The sequence below is a fragment of the Homalodisca vitripennis genome, chromosome 5 (genome assembly GCF_021130785.1).
Source record: "Homalodisca vitripennis isolate AUS2020 chromosome 5, UT_GWSS_2.1, whole genome shotgun sequence".
Taxonomy (NCBI): Eukaryota; Metazoa; Arthropoda; class Insecta; order Hemiptera; family Cicadellidae; genus Homalodisca; species Homalodisca vitripennis.
This window is the reverse complement of record NC_060211.1, coordinates 11,840,876-11,862,257: the sequence shown is the minus strand read 5'-3', so window position 1 is coordinate 11,862,257 and position 21,382 is coordinate 11,840,876. Positions and strand designations below refer to the sequence as shown.

Here is a 21,382-nt window from a genome sequence, read left to right as displayed (position 1 = left end):
CAAACAAAATTCAAATCTTAATTTCTCTTACCGAATTCCTCAATTCCTAAAATAATTTCTGCTTACCAGTCTATACATAAACTGTACATTCGTAAGAACTCATTTGCATAAGGCATCGTGGATGGCAGTTTTGGCACTAGACAAATAAGCACAAACATATATCGTGCCCTAATGTTTACAACGGATCTCATACATTGAGCATTGAACTGACTCACAGGACATAAATTCAGAATAATTACACCAAAACTAAAGATTTATGTTGTATTGTCATTTTGAAATATAAAAATAAAGAAGCATTACTTGGTTTCTTGGTTAGTTTGACCTAGTATGTCAACAATACCAATATTAACTATTGTGATAGAATAATTAATGGTAAACTAAAACCCTTTTTTAAATTAATTTTATTTCACACACGTGTTTCGGTATAAACAATCTTCAGTGTACATTAACCTATAACTATAAAATAAATAAATAAACAATTAAATATACACATGTGGACCATCTAAACAGATGTTAAATCTATATGACACAGTTTTAATTTTGATTAGTATTCTGTGTGTGTAATATTTTCTCAAAGATGGGATTTGTCTTATTTTTTAGGTTACTATTTAATATGTTGTGAGGATCTTTGTTATAATTTAGATAAATATACGTAATTCTTCTTTATTATTGCATCTTTAATTGATACTGAACACGTTTAGAACCACGTGAATGAATTCCCTAATCGATTGAATACTCCCACTCAGAGTAGTTCTATGTTTACGGTATGAGGAAAACGCATATGTCGCGAGTGACAAGTAAACTTGGCTGAGACTCGCACACATGTTTACCTCGCCGAGGTTCAAGTGACAGGGATGTAAACTCTCGCCAAACTTGTGAGGCACAGTCAGCCACTTCGAAGCTCATTATGTTACGCTTGCATCGTGAATGCCCGCCTTTACAAATTATTATTGTTACCGGTTATTAATAGGTTAGCGTGTTACATTGAAGAAGCTATTCAAAGAGTAGTAAAGCGTATAATTACTTATAGATGAGTGATTAAACGATAGATAAATGATTGGCATCGTTATGCATTTATTCTGAACCTGTGCAAGTTACGTTTCTTAATATGGACGAAAAATACATTTTTAGTCGGTTTTATAAAATAAACTCATAGTGAAAACATCACATTTACTGGGGTTGATATAATAACTAACCTTATTGTGCAACAAAAGTTCTCACTTAACGTAAGTTTAAGATCGCCTTATCTCTATAAGAATTTTGTCATGAGGAGTATTTTCCCAAGTACTTGTCTTATAAACTTCTAACCATACAGAAATACTTTCTCCCATCCTCGATCTTTTAGTATTATAGATACAATTACATCTCCTTCAAAACACATTTCAGATATTCTCCTTACATATTGTATCTGGTGATCTTGTTTTCGAACTCTACGCATATTCACGTATAAATCTAAATCCATCCCTAATTTTTCATAGGATCAACATTGTTTCCAGACTAATGTTCTACATCTGCTTTATACTAGTTTTTGATCTTTGGTTATTATTAGATATTTTCTAAAAATACAACTGCTTCATGTTCACAATTGCTACATAATTTTGCTGTCAACAATTTTTATTATTCTAAGTTGTGTAAGCCTAGGGTCTAACATTTATTCTCAAGAAATATATAGCCTGTATGAATATAACCAAAGCATTTATCCGATATGTATATTTCGAATATTTATATGATATATGATATATTTCGATATGCATATATGAATATTTAATAAGAAAGGTTATTAAATTCAATTAGGTGATACTATTGGGTAAAATACATACGTAGTTTTCATCTAAATGATGATATTTGCTGGTAATACATATTAATTATGTCCTTAAATCTATGCCCACTTTGCCATGTTGTCTTGCATGTTAGTCTTGCTTATCATAATCAAAAAGTAGTGTAGCCTGCAGCATATTACTGAAATGAAATGAACTTTGCCAGATGCTGAACAAACTATGTTCAATCAGATTCAAATTTCACATTTGTTTCCAGACTTTCCTTTTCGTTATTTTTGGAGATTAGTAGAGTTATATAGTTACACATGCAATGCATACATTTGTTTCTGTAATATATAAAATCCTAATAATATTGCAAATGCAAAATTGCCTTTGTTTGTTTGTTTTGTTTTCACGCGTAAACTACTCAACCGATTGTACTGAAATTTTACTACGGTATCCTTACGGTTCTACGGATGAATTATTATTATTTTTAAAACACCTCCGGGCTACGCTCCACTAGTCTTAACATTATAGTGAGTAATTGCCTAAATAGTAACCATAAGATTTCACGCCATTTTAGATTTCAGCGATAAGGTAAGTACTAATCTTTTTTTAGAAAATGTCCTAAAACATAACAGGTCAGAATATGACACCGAAGACTCCCTTTGAAGCAGACGAAAGAACTATGCTAGATACAATTTCGCTGGACTGTTCTTTTGATCTAATATTACCAATTATAGCTTTAAACTTTCTAAAATATTTAAAAAAAAAAACTGAATATAAACGTATAAAGTGGCGTAATACCCATTTTTATTGTTTTTTTTTTACAGAAGTAGACTTCCCTTATCTGTGATCGGGATTTTCTTGATTAGCAAACAAAACAATACTAACTATGGAACATAACATACTAAGAACTATATAAATTGCAATGGCTATAATTGTAAACTTTGTATTACATTTTCTTGATCGTGGGTAGAAGGTAAACTAAACTCAACATTGGCGTCGGAAATATAACTCACTCGAACCAGTGTGCTCATACAGGTGCAAAACCTACGAAATCGCGGGCGAAACCGTGAATAACTGCTAGTAAGAAAATAGTTTTCTTATCAGCTGTAACAATTTTTATTGCTCCGTCATGAACGAACGCGTTGGGATACTGTAGTAAAGCTGAGCTAAACTAACGAGGAATAGCGTAGTTTTATTCTGTTCACAGCAGTATTGTTACGGATGGTTATTAATGAAGTGAAGTACCGATTACAACGTACACTACTCCAATACCGACGTGGCTAATGGTCAAATTTAATTCGCACCCCACTCTCGCACTGTAAACATATCAAATAAACCTAAACAACTAAATATCGAAGGGCTCTAGAGAACGTAACAAAAGTCTCACTAATCATTCCAACAAAGAAAACTTCATCTCATGTGTTATTGTTATTATATTCAGTTTGCTATTATACAAATATGTATATTTTTAGATTGTCTTGTTGCCACCACGGTTATCCACAAGATGAATGTAAAAGGTTTATAATTTTAAATTATTTTTAAATTTTTACCTTTTTTCCACGAAATCAAAGGGCCAAAACGATCCTAGATACCAGGCTACTAGTTTCTAGAACATTTCTATCAAGATTTATCAAGTACCGTTATAAAATGTTAAAAAGGAACTGTTGGATTACTTAAAAAGTTGCGATACACAGGGTGTATAACAGTCTACAACCAAAAGACAGTGAATACAATAAAGATTACGTACCTCAAAATTCTACCTGTTCGGGGTTAAAACCCTACAACAGCAAGATTTTTTTCAAAAAACTAAAAATCCCTAAACCATAAACATATTAACGAAGAAATAATAAATATAATTTAAAATTATGATAGGTATGAAATTAACAACATGGCGCGACTGGTTATTTGTGTTTTGACAAAGACCTTGTTGTTTTTAATAACTTGACGGTGCTGTTTTAAATAAAATAAAAACAATAATAAAATCAAAATGAATATGATTTAAGGTACGTAAAAATTTTAGTATTCTTCTCAGTTACGAAGGTATAACCTTGAATAAAGCCTTAATGTCTAATAAAATCATAATAGGCTCAGCCATGAACCTCATATTTGGCATATGATTGTAGAACGTTTCTCTATATTCTAATGGTGAATTTTATATTTTTCAATCTGTAGGGGATGGCCTGTAGAGGATGTTGCAAGGATTTCTAATGAAAGGCTACTTTTCATCAGTACATCTTATATTATTTGAAAACAATTCCACAACTCTCTGTTAAATATTTTCTCATTTGTACTGAATGTGGTCAGAGTAACTTACCATTGTAAGTACGTCTTTACTGAATGAATTTGAAGTAACGGCATTACATTTCTTAATGATTGAACTTTTCAGTGGCAAGAAAAGCAAAACTCGTTTCTAGCGAGCCAAGTGATGGCTCACATTGGGCATGCGTCTCACGTCCAACTCAGTCAACGTTTACACTGATTGATAAATCAGAGTACTCCAGACGTGACTCTTTGAAATCTCGGAGCTTTTCAACCGAATGAGGGTTCTCTTGATAATACATACAGAAGAGACTAATTTTCAAGAGAAAATCTATTGCAATGTATACGATCGTTCTTAAAAGTTACCACTCGTTTCACCGACTGCCTGGTAATGCAAGATCTACCAGAAAAGACCCACCAAAATTGTGTTCCAAGATTTCCTATGTTAATATCTTCTTAATTGCAACGCTTTTTAATAAATTAAATTCTTTAAATATTGAAAAGATCTAGAACTATATCATTTTAGTCATTAGTAACAGTATAAGTTTTGCTAGGAATGGATCTTAAAAGGATCTTTAATATACAAGCATTGCTGTAACATTATCTTTGCGAATTAATTTAAATTAATCTTGAAATCGTACAATTTACTTATTATTATATTATTTGCTTCCTAAAATCATTCACGTAATGAAAGAGTTAGGTACTAAATATAAAAGCTTATGCCAAATTGATTTTCAAGTTGAGTTGGCTTGTGTAGCTTGTAGAAGATGCGGTAAGTTAAATTAAATCTCCATCCTCACAAATTTGTTTTTGTTTTCGAATTCGGACATATTGGGTACAAAAGCATAGATCGCACAAATAACCTTTATTGCCTTAACCTTAATAGATAATTTAATATTGTAATTTCGTAGTTATGATAAATTCGACTAGTTTTTTTTAACTATATTTAACTTTTAAGTTACCTGTAAATCTAAAATAAAATTTAAAAAAATGACTTTTTATATAAATCACTAAAAATGTAATTCGTAAACATAAATGCCTAATATCCTCATTTGGTTTTTACAGAGTAAATTAAACCAAATTAAATTCATGATTTGTGCTAAAATATAAAAAATACCTTTAAATGAGTTTGATATATTATATAGTATATGTGCATATATTATATAGTATATTGTAACCACATCAGTCCTCATGTATTTCTTTGAGAACGTCCTTGAGATGATCTTAAAACATATTCTTTAGGGTTAATCAGACTTTGTTTTAGCTTCCGTAGATGGGTCCCATATTCTTATTTCTTCAATTTACACCATAATTTTATTTTCAACCTTTTGTCGGTTTAAAATTTTTATTTATGACAATTCCAATAACTTTAAAAAAGTAAAACTAGAATACGTTATATGTGTTTAATACCTTAAAATTAAGAATAAATGTATGTACAGACACATTGGTTAAATAAGTCTTAGAGGAAGACCTCTTAATATTGTAGGAGGTAATTGTTAAGTAATAGATACTGATTCCCAAATCAATACATATAAATAAATACAAGACGGAATAACAGATTATCATATCATATAAACCCATTTCAAACAATCTACATGATAAGGATAGGTCATGGGTTAATAAATAATTTGCAAATGAGAATGCAGATGTCCCGTTACTATGGAATGTAAGATTCATCAGACACACTTGACACAGTGGTGGAAGTGTGAATGATCGCAGTCAGTGAGGTCAGGTAATGTGATAATGACCGGCTCCGTTAGTGTCGAGATGTGAAAGTCAATTAATGACTGCGTATTTGACTATTGACTGTTGATGGTGGACATGCGACATGCATTCCATTTGTGTGTCTACTATTACAATTACAAATCAACATGGGAACAGGTCATTCTTAACTAGTGTGGTGCGTCACTGAATATGCATAAATCTGTTTACAAGTAAGATTCTCCAATTACTTACTTACTAACAAAACGTTATAATTATAAATTTAATGCTTGACTTAAGAGACGTTAGTTGGTTAGATTCAGTGGTTTGATGTTTTATCCCTCTTATATTTCCCTATCTAAAAGATAATAATTATGCATTAACTGTTGAAAAACGAATTTAAAATATTTATAAATCTGTTCAAAATTGTCGAAGCAATGACAAAGGTGGGTCGATGGCCACACGATCTATAACGTTGGACATGGTTAAAACAGCGTAATTAAGACGTTGATATAAGTAATATAAAATATCATAAGAATACTCCCGTAAGGAAAACTTAATAAAGTTTGAGAATGTAGGGTATTTTATTAATCTTTATTGAATAAAAGGGATCTTAGAAAAATGCAGGTTTTTAAAAAACATACTGCTTATATTCAAATGAAATTTACTTTTAATATCTAGAAATTCTTTATTGTCCCATGGCACAACAACATTAAAAAATTGGTGATTAAGTGCATGGGAGGAAAATAAATATAAAAGATTAAAACTCATTGTTTTTGACTATTCATAACCGTGCAGTTAATAGCTAAAATCACTTTCATTAAACTTCCAATAAATTAAACAAACCCAATATGGTTTGTGACGTATTTAAATATTTTGTAAGAAAGGAAATGTGAATTGAAAGGAATATTGAAACTGGTACCAATATTATTCAGAAACCACTGAAAGTAGCGTATGCACTGGCTTAGGTAGATGTTGCCCTAGATATACTCGAAACGTTTAGTAACCAAGTTTTATTCACTTTGCTTCCTTTTGGTAAGTTTGGCATAATCTACCTGAATATTTGGTGAGACTTATATACTTTTTTATGGTTATACAGCGTTTACTTCTGGTTAGACGGCACTAGCTCCTAGGCTTGGCACGCGTAATGTTTAAAGTAATTCATCGCTGATCTAATAGTATTACCTATACACGCATCCTTATTTTATAAGCACTTTAAGACATCTATATAAATATATAAAAGGCAATGCTCTTACTCCCTCACTCATCACTAATTCTCCAAATTTTCGATATCCCATAAAGTTTAAATTTTGCACATGTATGGCTCAGGAGTGAAATTAAGACACTCAAGTACAGTATTAGCCATAATAAACAGTACTGAAACTGAATCAGCTGAAGTTGCCTTCTAGATCAGCTGATTCAACTGTCGATTGTTGCCACGACTTCGTTTTCATTACTTCGTTCTTATTTGAGGTTAGTTTTTGTTAACATGGTTCTAAAAACGGTAGAGAAAGTTTTTATCGTAGAGCATTACTTTTCGCTCATACGGAATTGGACGTGCGGGTGGGCCAAGCTTGTCATACACTGCATTACGTTTTCAGCAACATTTCCACTAAAACACGCTGTTATGCGGTGATTCTTAGTGTTGTTGAAAATTTTCGAAGAAGAGGTAGTGTTTTGGCACAGCGAAAGGGCTTTTCAGGTCGCCCAACTACTGTCTATACAAATCAAAACCACGGAAGAGTGTTAGAGTCACTGAAAAGAAGCCTAATAACCAAAACTATATAGGGTCATTCTTGATTAGTTTGTGAGAGATCTCAGGAGATTTTGTCGTGCGCGAAACCTGCCGTTAAATTCACAGTGGTTCCAGCAACATGGTGCAACCAGTCACACTGCCGTGAACAACATTGCCTCCAACAAACCTTTGGGAACCGTCTCATCTCCCTTAGAATAAACTTTCCTTACCCAGCCCACTCCCCCGATCTTACAACACCGGACACCTACGTCTGGGGAATGTTGAAAAAAAAACATTTTCCGCGAGGACCCACCATTTACCATCGTTTAACTCAAAGAAAAATAGCCATGTGTATTAGGAGAATGGAACAACCCCTATTCATACAAATGATGCAAAACCTACAAGAACGGTATGAGTGTTGCCTCAAACCAAACGGGGGTCATATTGGACATGTTAATACCCGAGTTTTACCGATCTTTCTTCCTTTGACTTGTATTTATTTGTAAAATCTATATGTAATGTTATTATGTTTACCATAATAAAATATTACCATTTCAATACGGTTTATTTTGGATAATACCGTATTTCCATAGAGACTATACGTCCATATGAGTTGAAATAATGCTAAAGCTCTGACAACAACTATATTTCGTTTCCAAACATCTAGATGTCCTAGAAAGATGAAATTTGGCACAAACTTGTCTTATTCTTTTAATATACAAGTAAAACCTTTTTTATGAATAATTACCCATAGAACTTTATATAGGCTAGAAACCCCTAAAAGAGATATATTTAATTACCTAATTTCTCAAACTCCTGTGAAGATGAAATTCTGTACAAACGTTTTTCATGACGTATATATAAAATCAAAATAAAATTCAAAAATTGTACCTAAAACCAGGGGGAGTTTACTAGAGGTTGCCATTTTACTTCAGATCCCAAGGAAGGGCGATATTCTTTAAAGCCCTTTACCCTATATGATGAAACACAAGGCACTACATTTTCGAATTTCATCTTTATACGGCATCCGTGAGTTCAAAAGCAAATATACATACCTTCTAATGGTTGAAACACCATTGAAACCCCTTTGGGATTGATCTTCATGAAAAATGTTTTATTTTTCATTGGAGAGGAATATATACGTGTATTAAGTTTAATCGTTGTAGGACATCGGGAAGTTTAACAGGTTAAGTCCCAGACTAAATTTGATAGTACTACCTATGTCCCAAATGTATCACTTTTTCTTATGCTTGAATTATTCTATATCCCATGTGCAGCACATTTGCTCACATTACACGTCTGTGTTTGGAGCTGAATGAATCAGATAGGTATGAACATGGTCATGTATACATATAAAAGTTGGCCTTTTTTTTTCATTTTTTTTTTTTTTTTTTTTGTTATTTTTTTTTTTTTTTTTTTTGTTTTAACCTTTTTTTTTCTCTTTTTTTTTTTTTTTTTTTGCTGCCTTTTTTTTTTTTTTTTTTTTTTTCTTTTTTTTTTTTTTTTCTGGGACATGGTTCACTATCCACTCACGGAAAGGGGTTCTATTGGATGGCAAGTTGGAACCTTTTTCCCTCCACCACCACGTTCACCCACACCACTCAGTGAGCACATGGTCAGTGCTGTGTGTAGCTGTGTTAAGTGTTTACATGAGGTTATGTGACTTGAAATACATTGATTATGGATAGGAGAAACTTGATCTAACACCTAGTAAGATAATATATTGATGGTTATGAGAGTAGTAGCAGTGAGTATGAAAGCGACGTCGACCCAGAATTTAACCCTTCGTCAGATGGTAGTGATAGTAGTGAAGAGTGTTAGTGTTGACAATGAACCAGACAGCAGTGTTCCTAAAAAAAGACGTAGATTGTTTAGTAACTCAATTATACGACAGTGAAATTTACGACAAACAACACAACTAACCACTGCTTCGCAGATTCTTCAGCCTGAGTCTTCTGACGCTCCAGATGTAAACATTGTTCAAGAGGTAGCCGCCAGCACATCAACACAGAAGGCGTAAGTCTAATATTTCGCATACTGAAATTTGGTCAGAAGTTTCTGGAGATCTTAGTGAATTTACTTGCGATATTCAAGGAGGTTTTGAAACAAATTTCTTTGCAAATTTCTTCTGAAAATCGCCAGTTCATTAACTTTTTACAGTACTTAGATACTACCATCTTAGATCACATTGTATCTGAAACAAATAAATATGCCAGCCAAAGTATAGTACTTGGAATTTTAAATGAAAATGTAACTCCACAGTTTTATCAACTTGGTCTGAATATAGATAGATCAACTTGAGTCCTGATATAGATAGATATGAGATTTATGGACTTTTATAGCTTGTATTATATGGATGGGCCTAGGACCTCAAAACCAAATATAAGCGACTACTGGTCTCAAAACATCTTATACAAAAATGATTTTTGTATAAAAAATTGGTATTTCTAGAAATAGATTTCAAAGCATTTTGTCTATGGTACACTTCTTCTGACAATGAAACCTGTCCTGCTGGAAAACTGACTGCACAAAATTGAATGGCTTGTTAGTGCGTTGAATGGGAAGTTTTCAAGAGAGCTGTGTTGTTGGCCAAAAATGTGCATAGACGAAACAATGGTGCCGTTTTCAAAGGCAGATTAAGCTTTCGTCAATACATTCCCAATAAAAAACACCAAATATGGTGTTAAACTATACAAATTGTGCATTGATGGAGGAATTACTCATACGGTCAAAGTTTATGGGTGGTAAAGACACTTCCATTGAAAAATGCCGGATTGATTCCAAACATATTGTATGATGAGATGGTAAATCCACTTTTAGGAGAGGGTAGAACACTATATATACAGATAACTACTACACATCTGTGGATTTGGCCAAAGATTTATTGCATAAAAAAAACTCACCTGGTAGGTTACGTTACGAAAAGAGAGGAAACACAATCCAAAACCAGTAGTAACAGCTTAAACTTAAAAAAGGGGGAAATGACAATGCCGCAAAGCGAATCAAAAATTTATAGTGGGGAAATGGAAAGACAAACATGATGTTCTATATCTTACGACAAAGTCCGTACCTGAATTGACAAACATTACGAATAAAAGAGGAAAAGTTGTTAGAAAGCCTTCAAACTGTAATTGATTACAACTCTGCAAAGGGAATTTATTGATATTTCCGACCAGCTAGCATCTTTCATCTCTCCCCTAATAAGAAAGTCAATAAAGTGGTATCGGATAAGTGGCTGTTGAGCTGATAACAAACACCACTGTTTGTCAAACGCATTTATAGCATTTACAAAAATTGAAAAGAAAAATCTAGACATTACCAAGTTTAGAGAAGAAATGGTTTCTAGGTCTACAAGAGATTGCAAATGCAAACAAACAGTTGCCTAACGTAGTACAAAATGTTGTTCATAAGATTGTGACAATAAACAAGAGGAGTCGTTGTTTATTTTGTTATGAACAGTTGTGAAAAAATAGGACTTGACGGGTCATTCGGTAAAGTACACAAAGCAAATAAAAAACAGCATGCCAGGCGGTGCGACATCAACGTAAATATTTGCACCAAATTGTTTTTCTCAAGACATTTAGTAACATTAAAAAGTGAAAAATATAGTTATTCTAGGGTTGCAACCATATTTCGACCTTGGCAAGTAGTTTATCTTCATAAAAATGATATTTTACAATTTCATCTTTCAATTACTTCGGGAAGTTGAAAGCGGTTTAGCATGTAAAGAACCATTTCTGGTTCGAATCAACTATATTAAACACATACCACAGTAAAGTTCATCTTGTTACCACGATCAAATAAGTATACATGCTCGGTCTGAGAAGCCTACTTTAGTCAAAAAGTCTGCTTCCCTTTTAATCTTTTCCCGGTCTAAGCTATTCATGGTGCGTTTGCATTGTTGCATTGTTGCTCCGCATTGATAATATAAATATTGATCTGAAAATACTGCTTCAGACAAAAACCTTTACTTCCGGCTATTGTAATCAACTTCCATTCCAGAAGTATTTTCGGTATTGTAGTAACGTTTACATTATTGTCACGTCCAAGAAAATATACACGTACATAGGTATGAATAGTGCTATAAAGCTTTCTTAATATAAGCCAAATCCACTAACTGACCCGTCACTAAATCTTGAAAACAAAAGAAATTTATTTACATGGAATTTTTATACACAGTTCGTTTTAATTTCTTAGATGCTTGCTAAGAAGTGGTTTTGAAAATATTGAACCCTAATCGCAAATATCCACGAAAAGCGTGATACTTTTGATGATCATGGTTTTCAGATTGAGTGACGATAAGGAATTATAATGATGACCTTTATGTTCATAAACGTGTTCTATAAATACTCTCAAATTGATTTTATTGTTTTCCTTACTAATAATGTGGCACATTATAAAAACGTTTGTTTTACATTCCAGACACTCGCTGACAATTGGTTTTGATACCTTTGAAGTTCAACCACACTGTCTGTGATAATTTCAATGACATTATAAAAACCACAGAAGGTATTTACATGAATCCTTACACAAGTTCTTCTTACTTCTCAAGTACTAGTAAAGAAAATACGAATATTGAAGCTATACTCAGATACGAAATTTGTGCAGCACTATTTCGTTGCGAAGCATGAGTACTTTTAGATAGTCTTACATAAAATTCAGATTTATGTGATATGTAAAGAGTTATTTAAAAAGGCTGGGAGTAGTTAAATAGATTGTAACTAGTATTCCGTGGCCGATGGAAAGTCTTTATGTTTCATGTATACGACTCCCTTTCACAATAATGAAGAATGCCTGTGACAAAGCAACACGAAGAGACCTTTGAATTCTTCCACCATTCGCTTTATGCTGAGTGTTCATTGAAAGAAATCATGAACTGTAGCAGGATGATCTGAAGGTGTCGTAACAGAAGGTCTGGTTGTGTGATGCAGTGCAGACCGTGCCTGTCTCTTGTTCACTGTCTTTTGTCACGGGACATCGATTTCTGATAAAAACGTTCTCAACTCTATCAATACAGTTATTTACGTTGCTCTCATGATTTGACATTGGTACCAGTTCCAATACTTCGACATCAGTCCTGACGTCTCCTAGGGACTTTTGCGTTCACTGCTATTGGGACGTGTTGTCCTTATATTGTACGTGTTGTGGGTTTCATTGCTATTACTAATATAGTTATCGACCACCACTCATTACTATGATCCATGCAACTTCGTCTCTGCGATAATTTTTTTTTAGTTAGTCAATGTTTACAATATTTTCTTACCGTGTTTTATTTAAATGCGCGCTAACACCTTAATACATATTTTAAAATTTAAATAAATAAAACCAAAATTTATTGTGTGGTTTTAATTAAATTTCATAAACTAAAATCATATACGAGTCTTGTTTTCATTTTATAGTTCAAGTTTTTTTTCTATTTTTATTATTTTAATTGTTTTTTTTTTATACATAGCGTCTCTTATTTTACTATTACTGTGATTGTTATTACTTTGTAAAAATCTAGATTAGAACTGGACAAAACACACACACACAGACGGTGCTCTATCTGCTGTCAACTTTCATGCCTTTAGCATATATAACTGGTGGAAATATGATGAAAATAAATTTATTTTAGTTGAGTTGAGTTGATATGATAAAGATAAATTAAAAACGTTGAAAAACAGTTAAACTAATGTTAAAATGAGCTTAATACACTACAGTCACAAATACAAGCAAACTGTGAATAGCTTTACGTGCTATATATGTTTTTAGGCATTCACATTGTGGGATTATTATGGAACCTAGAATGTTTATTTATAATTTTATTTTACCAACACATCCGATCTTATACTGCATCTAATAATTGCAATATTTGGTAAGCGTATGGCGAAGCCTCTTTCGCTAGTATTTTATAAACAATCCCCACGGTAATATTGGTAAACTAGTTGAACTCTAGATCGTTGTAATTTGGAATGGAACATCTGACCTGGACCTAAACTTATCAAGATCCCTACTACTGATAAGATAGTATTTAAAATTATAAAAAATAATGGTAAATATTGGAAGTCACAATATCTACCCGTATAGGAAGATATGCCTAAATACATTGGCAAGTATATTAACCAAAAAATATTAATAATAAATAAAATACAAGAATAAACAAGTAATTACAAAAATACGCAATACATTTATTTTCCTGGAACGGTTTGTCTTAAGTATTAAGCTTAGACATTTAAGTTTAAACCTCAATGTCACCTCTGTAGCCAACTAGACCGAAAAAGCTTTTTTTAATGTGTTTTTATGACTTTTATTATTGATAAATAAATGGGGTGGATGAAGCACGTGTATAATATTATTAATATTTCTATATGTTGCATTTATGTTAAATATAAATATTTTATCGATGTTATACTAACTCTGAAGACCCAAAGTATTGAAATTTGAAAATCTCTCATAACTGGATAACAGTGATACACACACGTATGTAGTGTACCCACATGAGTGTTTGCATATGTTTAGGATAGTACTCCTAAGACAGAGGAATCAAAACTCCGAAGCTGGATCATCATTACATGTTTTTACATGATAACGCTTGTAGTTTTTATTTATTTGCATGGTTTCGTAGACGCAAGTTAACTTGGTATGTGTCTTTTTGCACAGAATATGGACAAGAAAAACGCCTTTGTAACAAGAAAATAATTTGTTTTTATGTAAAATCTAGGGCTGTGCACAACGAATTTATATATTTAAAATTAGTCTAGTTATGAAGTTTAATAGATTGAGGGTTTAGGTGATCTCTACCGATGACAAAATTAGATTTCTGTCTTTGAGTGTATCCGTCTATATGGACGATAACTTTCGAACCAGTAAAATGGAAGGTTGACATTTTGTGAAACTCAGTCTCTACTATTTCTATATTGAAATTTAAAATGGTAAATATCGGTCTGTTGATCGTTCCATTCGCTGCAGTCGAGCCAGGCTATGGGGAAAACGCGAGCCCTCACATGCTATCTTGAAATATGACGTATGTTTTAAACCTGTGTGAAATATGGCAAAATAGTTGTTTAATGAACATTTCTTCTTTATCCGAAAACCCTTATAGCCCAAAACTTTCCAGTGAAATAGAGGCTACTTTTCTGCTAAATTAAATTATTAGAAAATTATTTACAGTATTGCGCATAGTCAGATACAATAATTTCCTTACTTTGCTACTAATTCTTAACTTTTTAACGTGTTAGAGAGAATGTACCTAGTATTCTGGAATATAACAGTCCTTGACCTCTCAGAAGACGAAATGTTTCATTGTTAGTTTAACGTACATTCTTGTGGCTTTTAGGGACCGAGGTGTTTCAGTGACGCAAGTTTCAATTAACCAGGTTTACGAATAGCAACGTAAATATTGTAGCCGATGAGGCAAAAGGTCTGGTTTTTCAGATCCTTCATCGAAATCCTTATTTAAATCCTTATTGTAAGGTAGAAATGACTATTAGCAAGACCATTAGAAATGTGTATTTCTTGTGGAATTATGTGTCTAAATGTGAGGAGTAACTTTCCTGGTTGATAGTTTTGTCTTTGTTCTGTTGGTACCTGCACACATATATTAACCGCAAAGGTAGCCAATTGCATCATATATTATATTGAATTCTGACAATATGTTAAGGTCTAATGGAGCCTCGTTAAAATTTCATGTCCGGAAAAAATCCATAATAATTTATTGGGCTGTGAACGTGGGCTTATATTTACAGCCAGATTTGCCATTTTTTATTGGTTCAGTAAACCGTCATGGATCAGAAAGAAAGAACTATTTTAACAATTTTAGAATTATTATACCTTTTTATTTATACCTACCAAAGAGTAAAAGTGACATTAGACAATACACAATTTTCAACTCCAGAATAACAAATTACAAAATAATCTTTATCTGACAAAGAGGATGCAGGATTGCATTTACAGAGCCTTTGAGTAAGTCAAACTTTGGTTAGCAATTACAAAAATGCTTTAAAATGAGCGGGAGACCCGCCCGCTAGAAGTAAAAATAAAAAGACAGAACTCTTCACAAAAGCCTTTTGCCGGTGAATTAAAGTTTCAATTATTTCAGAGTATCATTGTGCAGAATTCTCATTGTTTCGATCTGGCGTAAAACTCTGTCACGTTACATTGTCTTCTACTGTTGTTACGTTTTATGCATAACGAAAATCAGGAGCTTACTTTATTTTTCGCGTGTATATTTATTGCGCTTTGTGGACAAAATACGATAAACGTAGAAAAATTTTAGTTTTATTCGTATTTTGGAGAAATAATTATGAAATAAATCGTTTAAAAGATATAATAAATAAACGTACATAAATTATCAAATTTGACCAGTAGTGTTTAGTACCGTTATTAACATGTACTTATGTATTTCAGTTAAAATATGTACGCCTCAATTATTAAATTCACTGCTCACGCGCACAGACAAAAGACAGAAATACCGACGGACTGGCCTTTTGGTCTATTCATAAAAAAAATAATAGGGGTTTTTCCTTGGAACAAGGAGAAACTGCATATAAAAATAAAATTCGTTTACACCTCCCTATCAAGAGATATCGCATACAAAGACGGAATACTGCTCGATTTCCAAGGGCGTCTGATGGGTTCTTAATGAAGACTTATTAATAAAATAAGGGGTTATCCTTTCTATTATTTGAGAATACTCATTTAAAACATTTTAAGGCGCCTTGTTTTTCTATCCAACAACACACATGTGGTTTGTTTTAAAAATCCAAATAAAAACCCATACTTTCAATTCGTTATTTCATTTGGCTTACAGTCTTGGTGTCCTCAAAGCGGGTCATAGTGTCTTAATAACATAATACAGCAAGTCTCTTCTCAATACACAAGTCTCATAGTTAAAAAAATTATATACTAACAGAAATGTGTCATCTATAGATTTAACATGGGGTAGAAGAAGCTAAATTTTAGGAGAAAAGCGAAAAGTAAACAAGAGTTAAATATATGTTATTGCGAGTCACCAAAGGCAAGACTTCTATTTTTATGAAATCTATTCTAGGTACATGGATGATGGGTCCATTACAATATAAGGTAAAAATATCAGTATCTTAAAAAAATGTCTTAACTCTTTGAAAGATTGAGACAGTGATGAGTTAAAATAATTATATCTAGTCTAGTAGTGAGAAAACTATAATAAGCTCTTGTAAGAAAACATTGTACAAGCTTTTCTTTTTGGAATAGATTACTTTATTTAAAAATAAGCAGTCCAAACTGATTATTAGAATAGGTTTTTATGTAATTAAGTAAATTCTGGACATTTTAAAATTATTAAGAAGCTTTTTTTATGGGAATGGAAGACGCAAAAACAGCAGGTAAAGCCTGCACATATTAACTGTCAGCAAATCTAAAATTTTAAATGATGAATGCACTTTTAATATGACGTAAAGTTATATATCGATATCAGCTGACAGGTAAAACTAAGTTTATCGTTTCTGGAGTCCAAGTAAACAGAAAACATCTTTACGAGAAATTGAAGTGATCGGCCTGTTAGGATGTAAAATGTTATGTTGCATTCTAAAACTTTAATCGAATTGGAATATAAATTTTCTAAGTACAAAATAATACGATTAGCTTACTAAAATATTTCAACTTTAATGTTTCAGAAATCTGAAGAGAAATGCTTGGAATTTGTAAAGTTTCGCCTAATATATTTTTATTTGGAGCAATGTTTCAAGCAAGAGAAGATTTACCATTGTGATTAATATATAATTACTCAGCAGTCTTCCTTAAAGCAGTCTAGTGTCTCGGGATCTTAGACTTTAAAGATTAATTCGGGAACATGAAACAATTAAGTGGCATTATTTGTGTAGAGACTGATTAAGACAGAAACACATTCACACGATATAAACGTTTAACAATATAAATCAGTAATACTAAATGTTTTGGCACACAAATACTCATATAAATATAAAAATTATCAATAACTTTCAACGTGAGGGAAGTTATAATGGACCGATTCATATATTATAACAATTATGAAAGAATTGTATACAATCAAACTATGAATTCAGATATAAATTTATTATCATTATCAAAAAACACATGAAGCGTATAAAAATGTATAATTTTCAAGAAATTTAAATGAAATCATACGTTTACAGTTAAACTCAATGTAATTTTTTATTTTATGTTTTGATAATTCTTCGTAGCTCGATGTTGGAGAGTATAGTTAGAACTTATTACTTAGTAAAAGTGACTTAAGAGTCGATATACAATTGTAATAAAGGAAATTTTATTTCAACATCCAAAGGCATTAGAGAGATGTATTAAAAATACTCTATTATATAGTAAACGTATTAGAATAAACAAATTTATTTAATTAATTTGCAAATACGTACAAGTTGAATCAGAAATCAGGGAATAGCTATATGGGAATTGGTAATTTTGAAGAATCCAGGCATAAATGCATTATTGTTTGAATGTAAATATTTAATTAATAATTTTTGTTTCCAATAGAATTTGTGAAAAGAATTTGAAATAACTTACAAATTACTTATGGGTCATGAGGAATTGGTAATTTCATTCGACCGTATTTCGTATATTCGCTATTTTATTGTTCATAAACGATACAACATAAATAACTATTTTAAGTATGTATACAGGCATGTATACAGAAACAAACTTATATTCTGTGTCTGTTTGTAGACCTTGTCTGCATGGGCTAAACTATTATTGTGTCTTCTGTTATGTGGTAGGTCAGTCTAATAAATTTATTATGTTACACATAATGTGGCATGATTTCATTACCAATAATTAATTCACGTAGGTCAAACTTCATGAACTAGCTAAATATAATAATGTATTTATAATTAATAATATTTTAAAACTTTTCGTGTAACATAGTAACGGTAAAATGTAAATATTTTCAAGTTATCAATTCTAGGTCAGATTACCGGTGGATAGATATATCCGATAAAATTGTTGCTAAAATATTAATAATTTCTGCGGGCGGAAATGGAACGAAGCAAAATAAAAAATGTACATTAGCCAATCATCAGTTTTCAGTTAATCCTTACGATTCTTTTAAAATGAACATTTCAAGTGTCATCAAAGCCTACAGCGATCGATTGGCAAATTATTAAAATAACAGATCAAACAATAAAACTGCAATGTACTTTTTTAGAGAAACATATGAAGTAACATTATAGCTATTCTATCGTAATTATAAAAAAGGACTATATTGTAATCACATCGGAATATCAATTTTAATTCCTGGAACTTTATACATATATTAAAACTTTGAAAGGGAAGAGAAATGGTAACGCTAAGGGATTAACGGATTTTATAGTAGTTATATAATGTTATATAACAAACTTTTTGAATTAGGAAATCTTAATATCTAATTAAATAACTAATATAATTTATAATAATATGAATTTTGTTTGCTATGTATTGATTTATCCCATACCCTATTTTCCCCGGAATATACTAATATTGAAACAACTAAATCAGAATGTAACTTATTTAAAATGTAATACTAGTATGTATATATATATATATATATATATATATATATATATATGTATATTTTTATGTATAAAATAAAAATATGTAATAATTAAATAAATATATATTAGAATATTTCCAAAATTCATAAAACGTGTTTTTTTATTTTTTCATAACGACAAAATACTGGCAAAACAAATATATAGAGTGTACATACGAATGTAAATCTTACTCGTATTTAAAGTAAACAGTAATACAATATTTTTTTATCTGCTATTCGTATAAAAGTTTAATAAATTTATGGCTTCAATTTTTATTTATTCCAATTGCGTATATATATATATTTTTTTTATTAAATTACTTAAGGAGGAATACAATTTCACATACTATAAAAAGATACGTTTTTAAAAAGTGCGTTATGATATTTTTAAATCTAAGACACTGGTTACATGTTTTCATTTAATTGGCGCTATATTTTTGGCGATTTTTATTTTTTTTTTATACGTGAGACGAAATTTCCAATCAATGCTTTCAAATAATAACATAAAAATGTAACAAATGTTACTTTATTTTTGTTATCTAATAATATGTAATGAAATAACGCAACTCGAATGTTTTTTGCTCTATAATGTTAGTACGCGTTAAAGTTTATGATGTACCATTAAAATCTTAGCTTACAATTTATCAAAACAATGGTAATAGTTTGGATAAAATATATCTAATAAAATAAATATAATAAACCTTTTTTATACGGTAATACATCCTAGGAATAAAATCTACTTAAGAAGTCTGGAATTTTAAATATATTTTACTACAGGCTACTTTTATATTAAATGACCTTAAATTACAAAACATAGTTATTTATAAATTCATTCTTATATTATGTTACCATTTATTTAAAATGTCTTCAATAATGTATGATTTATTTATTAATATTGCTTAAAATAATTTATATGTACGAGCTTTAATAATATTGTATATTTATTTGTAATAAATGCTGCAATGTTATTGGATTGATATCTGTTTTGTAGCATCAATAAAGAATTATTATTATTATTATTATTAAAATCCAAACACTAATACATCCTTCAAATTTAATTATTTTTGTGGACAAAATATACAAATTTCTTTGCAACACATTTAATTACGAAATTTAGCAGCTTCTAATTATAAATAATAAAAAAGAACATTCATCACTAAAGTTAGATTTACTATTCTAATAATAAATTATTGACAAAATGTCAGTATTCTTTAACTTCAAAAGAGGAGAAGAAATAGATTTGGAAATGCAATCACGTAATTGCATACCGTGAAGAAACAAAACAAATGATCTAAAATCGAATAATAACGGTAATGAAAACTGTAATATTTATGAATGGAATATATCACAATGATTGTATTAAAGTGGTATTAGGTATTGGTCTTTTTTCAAACGCTCTTAAAGTGTACATCAATAACTACATCGTGAAGTTAAATAAAAGAAGAGTAAGTATTTTTCTTGAAGATAGTTATTGCATTATTTTAATCCTACAAATACAAAGTTCTAGAATAAGAATACCAATACATTAAAAGGATACTTTTTTAAACGACTAATTTTGGTTTTCCGTTTTTTTCCTCATCTGCTACCACTCATGGCTATAAAAATTAAAATTGCAGCTTTCCCATTTCCCGGTTTAAGAGTATAAAAAAAACTAAATCTCACATACTATGGCACCTCTTAAGAGTGTAGGACGAAATTGTAAGACGGAAAGGCAGCGCGATAAGTTTCCAAGTTTTTTTGTCGAATTTACACAGAGATCAGAAAATTTTATTTCAATTACAAAAACCAACTATACTTATAACACAAATTTTACTTCTTATTTATTAAATAATATGTATTAGTATATGCAATAACAATAAAATATCCAAACTAAAAACGCTTCTTTGGTGAGCGAATTAAAAAAAGTTGTTAATTAAAAACTAGACAATTAAAATAGGGTTTAAATTGCTAACTTTCATAATAAGATTAAACGAGTGCTACATAAACTCAGCGTGATACTGAGCTTACAAATACGTTTGTATTAAATTTTACAACAGGAAATTAGGGAATCCAGGTATATTTTATTAAGGAATTTGAATATTTTAGGTGAAAGGTAAATAATGGCCGTACCTACCAGATACAAGAATTACAGAGACGAGCATTAGAGGGAGCGGCAGCAGCAGCATCGCTAAGCGAGCACATGACAGAGACTGGCGATGTGACGCTCCCGCCCCCAACCCCAGCCGGTCTCCACGGCAACACATTGTTGCCCCGACCACCACCCCATCCCCACCCCCGCCGCTCTGACAACTCAGTTAGCGTCCACGGTTAATCTCGGGCCTGCCCCATCTCGTCTCCCACGCCCCGCACGTGCTATATGTATCCATTCATACGTGCACAACTGATATGTAACCACAGGTGAAACAC

General features: G+C 31.3%; 1 protein-coding gene across 1 annotated transcript in view; it reads right to left on the bottom strand.

Moving 5' to 3' along the window:
• Positions 1-21,180, bottom strand: part of LOC124361804 (lachesin-like) — a 95,624-nt gene extending 74,444 nt beyond the window's left edge. Inside the window, exon 1 of the mRNA XM_046815786.1 lies at positions 21,090-21,180. Within this exon, the coding sequence (XP_046671742.1) occupies positions 21,090-21,141 (52 nt within the window). The 5' untranslated portion in view covers positions 21,142-21,180. The remainder of the gene's footprint in view (positions 1-21,089) is intronic.
• Between the last annotated feature and the right edge of the window lie 202 nt (positions 21,181-21,382).